Genomic DNA, 10,490 nt, shown 5'->3' with positions numbered 1-10,490 from the left:
AAAGATGATAAATAAATCAACCAATAAACAGTCAGCGCGTTTCGAAGCACCGTCCTCTATCTGTAAAAGGAAATGCAGTAGAAATAACTGGGATGTACCCAAGGCTGCATGCCTTGCCTATAGATTTGAAAATCACTCTTTGAATCCCATCATACTTACTTGCTTTGCTATACTCGTGATGCATGTCGTACTGGCAAGAGGGCCCTCTTTGCGGTCATCGAGAGGCAGTGACACACCGTCGCGTCGCCGACGGCAGCGGCGGCGCCACCAGTGCAAGCCTACCCCATAATTATATCCGGGGTTGTCTTTTTAGCATCCATCTAATGAAGGGCCAAAGTTGATTCTTTCCATCAGGCTGTATGTAATTAGTACCCAAAACACACGCACGTACGCACCCGCGCGCGTCTGTGGGCGTATAATTTCCTTTCGATGAGAGTGCGGGTAATTTGTCGGAAGGTGATCACAAATAAAGAACGCAACAACAAACCGGGGCCGTCCGGGATGGAATTCTTCTTTTCAAATAATTTATATTGCTCTATGTATAGTTTTAATAATAGGCTTACACAATATAGGTAACAGTAAGGATTTTTGGTAAAAGTTCCTCAACGTCCGATTACTAGATATCGTAGGATGTCATGCGAAAAGGGATGGGGAGATTTTTTTGAGCACATGCGGCATGATGTCTTTGTGGTTAGGTTCTAGGCGATCGTCGTTTCCGGTGCAAGATCATAAACCGTGTCGTAATCGTCTTCGCATTTGGTTTTCACAGCCAGATTGGTGGGTCGTGGGACGGCCAGCGGCACCGGCAGGGCTTCCGGCATGACCGAGTGGTGCACGATCAGGGCCTGCAGCGTACTGAACTCTTTGTGGAATCCTTTGATCTGGTACGCATCCGAGGCCGTCCGTACGATGAGGTAGTGTGCTATCTTTGGTCCAGGTGGAGGCACCCGCAGCGAGAGGGCGTAACAGTCTTGTTTGGTGGTGCTCCGGCGGACGATGAAGCTGCCGGGCGCTTGGTTGATGAGCAGATCGAGCGACAGGGCCCGGGGTAGGTTTTCGTGGAACCAGGACTCGGCACGTAACCGTTGGTATTCGGCTTCCTGGGTGAGATCGCTCTGGATGGAAGTGGTCTCCGATGGGCGCTCGGGGGCAATCACCAGGCATCGGCTATCGTCTTCCGCTGATTTCAGTAAATTCAGGGCGATTTTCTTGATCTGCGGAAGGAAAGAACAGAGGGTTTTGTTTGTGTGAGAATGATAGTTATTCAAATAGGCTTGATCAAAATAAAGACGTGGAAAAGATGGTCTTGTTTAATCAAAACTTGCGTAAGCGTCATAAAGGCTGGCAGAGACGCCTATCCGCCTATGTAATGTTCGACGAGAAGTTCCAACGAGTGAAGAACGAAAAGAATGCCGCCAAAAGTTGAATGCTAGTGGCCGGTACATGGTTCAACCGGGAGCGGTACAGGGTGGCAAGAGCAGAAGAGCAACGAATCTACCACAGCCAAAACGACAACACGAAGAAGGTGTTATTGCTAAAGCGCAGGAAAGTATGGACAGGAACGATATGCAGAGGTTTTATGCAACTGTCCAAGACGCGCGGCTGCGCCAGTGTCCGCCATGTGCAATGACCGGTAAGGGAATTTGCTGATAGACAAAACAAAGGTGGAAGCCAGGTAATAGCGAGTGCTTCGGAGATTTGTTGAATGGTAGCAATGAAGGAGCACTCAGGAACAGGATTAACATAGTGGATGATGATCAAGCAGAAAAACCATCATAGCTGGATGAGGTTGAGAAGGTCCTTAAGGGGCTGAAAAACACCAAGGCAGCTGGGAAGGACTAGATCCCGGTCGAACTTCTTAAGCACGGAAGTGAGCAGCTACATCAATCAACCCACCAGAATTTTGTAAATACATATGAGGACCAACCAGCTGGGCCAGAATGGCCTCACATGCCCAATCTACAAGAAAGAGCAGAGACTAGCGTGTGCCAATTACAGAGGGATTACTCTTGTAAATTCGGCGTATATGATACTGTCACGTGTCCTGTTCAACAGACTGAGACCTTTTGAGGAGTCCTTCGTCGGCGAACACCAGGTTGGTATTCGTTAGAGCCGATCAACGACGAATTAAATGTTTAACATGTGAATGATCGTAGATAAATTCCGGGAGTTCATTCATTTTTTTTTTTCGGGGAGTATAACTTGCAGATTCATCACTTATTTTAAAGCACCGAACGATTCAGTGAAAAAAAGAGCTTTGACAGATAATGCCAAAACATGGTTTCCCGCGATACTAATTAGGCTGATTCGTGCAACGCTAAATGGATCAAAATCAAGTGTTCGGATCACAGACAAAGTGTCTACCTCGTTTGTGACCTTAGATACCAAGGAGAGATTCGCTTCTCGGTTCGACAGAGGGCGGCCTTGCTGTCGTCAGCCAACTACGTATGAAGGAAGCGCTTGTAATCCAGAATGATCTCCACAAACCGCCATTCCAGATCATTTCCAAGCGCCATTGCAAGCTCAAGACTTCGTAGGTCAACGGTAGCTGCTCCGCCATCTTACCGGTGGACTACAGCGAACCTGGTCCTGGTCGGCCATCGCTGGAACAGCAGGACCGCCGCGAGCGCTCGCAGGTTTGCAGCCAAAAAAGGTACGTGCAGTGAACCAGAGACCAGTGACCAACACATCAGGACACCAGAATACACCGCAGGCAGTGTTAACAGGCATGGAAGACTAAGGCAGTTCCAGTGGGAGCAATAACTACGTCAATACAGCAGGGAGCAACAACGAGTCAACTCCCACTTGTAGGAGGTTAAGGATGCCATCCACCAGCTCAACAACAATAAGTTAAGGACACCAAAATCTGCATGTCTTCCTCTTTCGTATGATGGTCTGGTGACAGCGCTGGACAGCCGCTCAGATGAGGACATCTCCCTAGATGCTGTCAAGGCTAAGCTGGTCGAAGAGTTCAACCATCACATCGAACGGAAGGACATGACAGTGTAAATGGAAAAGGCGATGCAATGCGCAGAGGGCAGGCTACGAAACGAAACTCGGACCTGCCACTACTGTAAGAAGGCTGGACACCTGAAGTTGCTGGCGGACATGCAGTCGACGAAGGCGGAATCGGACAGGAATGCGAAGGAAAAAGCTGCACAGAGCGATGCGAGAAGAGTTGCGTTCACGGTTGCGGAAGCGACCCATAGCAGCTGGGTCATCGACAGCGGGGCGAGCGCCCACATGACCAATGACAAATCATTCTTCCGAGGCTTGAAGCAGTTCGCTAGTGGTTTTATCACACCGGTGGATGGAAAGCGGACGATCCGGTCCGGTGTGGTGTACGGCAGCGACGGTGAAGGCAACACACAGAAGATCGACGTCAACGAGGTGAAATTCGTTCCTGCTCTTCCGACGAACCTCGTTTCCGCGAGTAAGCTCTCCCAAAAAGGCTTCAAGGTGAGTTTTTATACGGATGGGTGTGATATTGTTGATTCTGGCGGTACCGTGGTCGCGACTGGGGATCGTCACAGCGGTTTGTATTACATGCGAATTGCAGAGGCGTCAATGGCTGCAACCGAAGGGCATCACAAGGTGAATTGCTAACACGAATGACATATACGGCTCGGACACAGCAGCTGAGCTGCAGAGAGAATCGTCAAGGAGGATTTGAGGACAGGTATGAAAGTGAGTGATTACGGGTTGCGACAGGTGTGTGCACAGATCGAAAAAAGAGTGTAAAGTTCTGTGACATATGATGCACATGATTGGAGCGTGGGATATCACTGAAGTTTACATGACATATCATGTAAAATTTACAAAATATCATGTAAACTTCCATTATATGTCATGTAATCCAGCATGACTCTGTGTGTTTACATGGCATATAACACAAATTTATATGATATATCATGTAAACCATCATAACACTAAGTTTACATGACTAAACTGAAGTTTACATGACGTGTAAATCTCATTATTTTTATCTGTGTGGGTGCTGCATGGAGAGCAAGTCGGCCAGGTTTCCGCTTCTTCCGGTAGTTGATCGGAAAGCGTCTCGGGTACTATGGACAAAGTACACCCACATCAAGGAATACGTCAAATGGGTCGAGAACCTGTGTGAGCGAAAACCGTGCGTGGTGCGTTCGGATGGAGGGGGAGAGTTCGTGAATAAGGAACTGCGTGACTTCTACAAAGCCGAAGGAATCTAACTCCAGCCTCAGCAGAACGGGGTAGCTGAGCGCACAAACAGATAGCTTGAGGAGATGGCTACGAGTATACGAGTTGACGCAGAACTCTAGTTTAAATTGAACTGTTCTATTGTTTGATAATACAAATATTTTCATTTGTCGAAATTTTTGACAGTTTGTTGAAACAAACAGAGATATGGTATTTTCAACATGAAATAATGGATTGATTCAAACGACTGCACTTTGCCACCCGGATTGTGATTGTGTTGATGACGGCAGCAACTGCGGCAGCTCGGAATTCTATTTTTAGACCATCGGTAAGCGGATGGGGAGAAGAACGACTAGAAAAAAGACAAAAAAGGCGAAACCGACCAACTTTTTGTGGATGCTGTCGTGAGTAACTGCGTGTTATCCACCAACATGGCGATGTTGGGGTAAGCATTTTAAAGATGTGTGAGTGCTTTCGGACCATGTTTATGGTTTTTATTTTGTTGAAACAAATGACATTTTTGACATTATATGAAATGATGGTAATCGGCTGTTTTTAAATGAAAACAAAGAAATATAACTTTGGCATGGATTAAATACCTATGTTCCATCCCCGGAAGGACCAAGGACCAAGGGGTGACATTAACCTTCTTAGCATCGTCACCCCCACCGAATCTTATCATATTTTAATTCGACACCAACATTTCAAAAGGGCGTAACTGCTTTTGGAATCATCACCTTCTTTTAAAGCTGTGGATCATGTTTTTCACAACAAGTACCAGATGGGAAAAACTCTCCTCTTTCCGGCAACCACGGTGGTTTGAGTGTAAGGGAGGCAGTACGACCTACAGCTTTGAAAGAAGGTATTACTTCCAAATGCAGTTACGCCCTTTTGAAATGTTGGTGTTGAATTTTGCTTTTTCATAAACTGAGCGGTTGGTACGAGATGTCCCCACTCATTGTCTTTATTGTTGTATTAAAAACGCTGCACAGTAGGCCTGGCCACTTTAATGCTTGTAATGCATCTCCAATGTATTGCAATCATTAATAATGACAAGAAGAATGACGGAACTAGTCGATTCCATCATTCTCCAGGATTCTTTCAATGAATGGCTGTGTATGTGTAGACTAGACTAGACTAGAAAACAAAGAAATATAACTTTGGAATAAGTTAATTCTCAGTTTGAAAATCAACCATGCGTTTTATTGTTTTAAACAAGCGCCATTTTTCTGCGTGTAGGGCAAGATACTGAGACTTACAGAGACTTACAAACTGTTCAATCGACCCAGTGGCTAAACCAAGGCTCCCGGATAACTAGCTCAGCAGCATGAGACCTAGAGCTGGGTCTACAGGGTCGGCATGCTACTGGGTAATTCGGAGGGGCTACGCGGAACAACGGGTGCTGAAACTGTGGAATTCTTAGTGATTGGTGAATTGAAAAAGTGTTATACAAAAACTATGTGGGATTTATTTAATCTAATACTGATGTTGGGTGTCTGAACTTTATTGGGCTATTGCTACTAATATGGGCTAGTTTGTAGTGTGAGGATCGTTGTTCTGGTACGTACCGGGGCGTTGTTGGACGTTGGCGAGCGCTCGCTGCTGCAGGTGAGGTTTGCTTCGGCGGTGGTGAGTAGGAAGATGGCGACTTGGTGGCTTGGTCTTCGCGCACCTGAATGGCGGCGGCGCCTCTTGATTGGGCCAAAGGCAATGGCGGATTGCTACGGTAGTAGCCTGGGAGTCTACGGCGTTCCCTTCGTTGACGCAATCGACAGGACGAGACCGTATTGGCCACGCCGAGAAGGGTTCTCCTGGACACTTAGGACTTCACGGTCCGAGACTTCTCTCTCTACGGCGGTTACGGAGCCTGAGAGGTGGTCCTTGTCGTTTAGACCAATACCAACGAAATCGTTGGTTTGGCCGAACGTGCACAGTTGGCTGGGGCAATCTAAGGATTATAGAATCCAAACAAAGGTCTTGGCTGAACTATTGGCCTCGCACTGTGGTTCAGGGACACACACGGAACTTTGGGCACTGTAGGCACTTCAATCACTTGGCTCAACTGTCTTGCACGGACGCCGAATTACTATTCATCAATGGCCGACTCCCCAAATTTCTATCTAGCCAATCCATTCATTTTCCATTTGTTACATTCTCCCTTCATTTTCCTTCCTTGTTGAATATCACCACCCATCCATTTTCAATCCTTTTTCCTTATTACCACAGTTGATTTATTCTGCCTTTTTAAGCCCGTTGATCTAATACATTTAACACAAACTATACAATATCTATACAATCTTACAAACCCAACATGAAACACAATCTATAAAAACACTACAGTTTCTGAACAAATGCACAAATTAAAAATAATATTGAGATAATTGTAACTAAACGGTTACAATACCAACGAAGAGGCACGGGATACTGAGGATCCTGAAGCAAGTGATTAAGCTAGTGGTGAAGAAGAGGAATCCAGTTCTGGATTTCGTCGCTCCAGGAGGACTACTCAAGAAACACGACCACGGTACTTGGCTCAACAACGGAACGGCACGTGGAAGCTGATTCCGCGGCCGAAGGTTCAGAAAGCTAGTGTATTTACAAGGTAAAACGGAACGAGAATAACGACATCGTGAAGTGCAAGGTAAGGTTGGTTGCCCAGGGATATACCCAGCGAACTGGAGTCGACGTTCACGATGTGTTCGCTCCTGTGACGTGCCAGGCAACGAGGGGCATTACTAACGGTTGCTTCGAACCACTACATGTCCGTACGCCACTTGGATATAATGACAGCGTACCTCTACGGACATCCTGAAAGCGTCCTGATACGGCAACCGACCGGCTTAGAGACCGCAGATAAAGAGAACCATGTATGCCAGCTCCAACGTAGGTGCGTGAACAAACGTTTGGACGAAGTGTTGATGAAGAATTGGTTCCAAGTTGCCGCGGCGGACCCTTGTTTGTACGTAAAAGATTGCGGGAAAACGAAGGTGATCCTGATGGCATATATAGACGGCATCTACGGACGAAGGCTAGTTAGCGAAGTTCTGTGAAGGGCTGTGGACGAATTTCGAGTTGACGTGTCTCGGGGAGCTACGCCTCGGCGTAGAGGTTCAACACGTCGGCGGTGTCTACAAACTGAGTCTGAGAAGCTGATTACCATGTTCGGCAGATTACCGCCCTGCAGCAGACGTTCCACGTCCGGAATAAGCTTCCAACTCGGAGACGGGACAATATCTTGGGCAAGCCGCCGCCAATCAAGCGTCACTTTATCTTCCAGGGCAAGAATACCGGATAACAGTCCTGCAATAAGCTGGTGTTTGGAAGATATTCGGATGGTACGAGAAGACCTGGAGGGCAACTTGCAAGGTGCGTAACGATTTGGCAAATGTGGGACGTGGCTGAAGATGGAGGGCTGCAGCCACGAACCGGATCTTTTTATTCTTCTTCTTCTTTATGGCTCTACGTCCCCACTGGGACTTGGACCGCCTCGCTTCAACTTAGTGTTCTTTGAGCACTTCCACAGTTATTAATTGAAGGGCTTTCATTGCCTGCCATTGCATGAATTTGTATATTGTGAGGCAAGGACAATGATACACTATGCCCAGGGAGTCGAGAAAATTTCCCCGACTGGAACGGGAATCGAACCCACCGTCTCCGAATTGGCGATCCATAGCCTTAAACACTAGGCTAACTGGATACCCCATGAACCGGATGTTATAGTGAGGAATTGTTGATTCAGTTTTACCATAATATGCAATGAGGTAATACCACGGGTAATACTAAATGAAATGAACGAAGTCAATGGCAATGAAAAGTCATGTGAACTCTTGACCATATTCCACTGAAACTAAACCACACATATTCACCGAAATCAAACACTTACCAGCGCGGGTTTGTCCACACACTTGGCCAGGTTCACATCGTAGTCCAGCGGGGACTTTTCCTTCTCGAGTAAACTTTTAATCTCCCGATAGTCGACCACCTTTGATTTATCTTGCACCTGCTGATGCTGTTGGTGCTGCGGTGGCACTACTGGATGGACTTTGTGTTGCTCTTTGCTGGAGGAAAAGTTGTTCCTTTTGAGGATTCGCTTGATACACTTGTAGATGCGAGCCTTGCAGTTGAGGGCCGTGGCGGTGGCCGTCGTCGAGTGGCGCTTCTTGCCGCCGGGGGTGGATACTTTCGACGACGGCTGCTGGCTGTTGGCCAGTGGTTTGTAACTGCGGTGACTGGGTGAGGAAGTTGCCAGCACTAGGATGGACCGTGACTCGGGCGTTTGGTGGTGGTCCTGATCCGAGAGTGCTTTGTTGTCACTTTTGTTCGTTGGCGAGTCCATGGCGAGGGTGTTGATCTGTAAGAGAAGAGAAAAAAGCAGATGGTTAGATTATCAAGAGATTGAAGGGTGAAGAGAGAGCACATTATAACATTTATTTTAAACACCCAATTGACTATAAAAAGTATTAAACATCACCACACACTGTGGCTTAAAATATTGAAAGACTGTTTAACATTGTTAGAAAATTGTTTTCTCTAAAATCCAAGATGACGGCCGAATTCAATATGGCCGACCCAACTTTTATATAACGGCAAATAGTAGCTCTATGTTTCATCTGGTCAACGATCCTTCGCTTGAAACTGTTTAAGTTATCCATCAATTTATTTAAGCAACCAAATGATTCAGAAAATCACCACTTGTCATTTATAAAGGCTAGGTGTGAGTAGGGAGCCGGTTTCATGATGACATACGTAGTTAACTCGTTAACGCCCAAGGTGTCTCACAATTTAAATCTTTAAATACATTTGTTATCAACGGTCAAATTCCAATAAAATAGGCATGATTTGACGAAAAAATGGAACTCTATGGTGTAGTTCCAAAAAAAATCTGCATTGTAGGTCCTCAATATCTGATAATCTTCTCAAGTTCTATTTCAGCACAACTTCTACGCTATCGTTATATTCTGATCCGTATAGATACACAGCTCTTAACAAATGAGAGAGCTCAGAAAGAATAGAAAAAGAACTTGTAAATTGGGACAGAAATCTAACCCGCTAAACGCCTAAAAGTATGCATGGCCCTTGTAATTTCATGTAGTTTCAACTGTAGTGTTCAACATTTCTCAAATTTAATTTTCTAAAACAAATCAAATAAAGAGTGCTCGCTGTGTGTAGCATAGCTAAATGTTAAAATACTGTAGAAGTTAGATTTTACACAGATAATGATTTCTGATAATGTAATTGAATTTATCATTCAGTACCCCACAAACTCTCACATACGTGAAACACCAAACGTACTCATCATACGTATTTGACCTCAACTATAAGGTCGTTTCCAGTGAGCTAGGATTGCCTGACAAAAATCTCGGCAGAAATGGAGAAGAATTGGATATCAGTAAGTCGGCTCCAGAGGCACGTTCTCCTCCATTTGGGAAATTTGTGCCATCTTGGATTTCAAAATGGTGTCAAATATCGATTATTGACTTCTACTCATCAAGCCCGATCGATAGATACCAATATTGCATGATGTCATAGTTCAAACTATTATTCCGTGACCGACATCTTGGATATGGTCCGCCATCTTGGATTTCAAAATGGCGTCGTATATTAATGTTTGAGATCTACTCATGATGCTCAATCAATAGATACCCATATTGCATAGTATCTGAAGCAGCATTACCGTTAAATAGCATACATTCTGGAGTTTTGGCCGCCATCTTGAAAGCATCTTAATTTTTTAAAACTAAAATTTTTCAAAAAATCGTAACTTTTGAACCAGTTGACTGATTTTAAACTACTTTTTTTATTTGAAAGCTATTGAATTATAGTTTTCAGGATAAATACGTTAAAGGGGCTAAAATGTAAAGAGTACTATAAAATATGCAAATATATTAGTTTTTTCACGTTTTCATGGTCTCGGGACCAAAGAGGTATCCTGGTTTTATATTTTTTTCAGAAAATTCAGGAAATTTGGCGTAACATATCAAAAAATCAGAGATGTATGTTTTTTAGTTTTTGAGATATGATTTTTTGAAAATAAAAGGTAAAATTTTCCCACACAAGACACTTTTTTAAATTTGATTATATTTTGATTCCTTATAATATTATGGATACCAAAACCACCAGGAATCACTTTAAAAAGCAATACTATGCATAGTTTTATGAGAATTTGCAATTTCAAGCAATTTTAGAATAGCTAGTACTAAAATATATTACTCTCTATATTCAAAAAACCATATCTCAAAAAACAAAACAACATACATTTCTGATTTTTTGATATGTTACGCCAAATTTCCTGAATTTTCTGATAAAAATAT

General features: G+C 44.4%; 1 protein-coding gene across 1 annotated transcript in view; it reads right to left on the bottom strand.

Annotated features, from left to right (window-relative positions):
- Positions 1–384: 384 nt before the first annotated feature.
- The window catches only part of LOC109401508 (uncharacterized), a 64,905-nt gene continuing 54,799 nt past the window's right edge, over positions 385–10,490 (bottom strand). The window contains exons 2-3 of the mRNA XM_062856975.1: positions 8,063–8,530; positions 385–1,214 (exon numbers count right to left, since the gene is read on the bottom strand). Coding sequence (XP_062712959.1) covers positions 699–1,214; positions 8,063–8,530 — 984 coding nt within the window. The 3' untranslated portion in view covers positions 385–698. The remainder of the gene's footprint in view (positions 1,215–8,062; positions 8,531–10,490) is intronic.

This window comes from Aedes albopictus, chromosome 3, assembly GCF_035046485.1.
Source record: "Aedes albopictus strain Foshan chromosome 3, AalbF5, whole genome shotgun sequence".
Taxonomy (NCBI): Eukaryota; Metazoa; Arthropoda; class Insecta; order Diptera; family Culicidae; genus Aedes; species Aedes albopictus.
The sequence above is the reverse complement of the archived record's forward strand: the minus strand, read 5'-3'. Positions and strand labels throughout refer to the sequence as shown.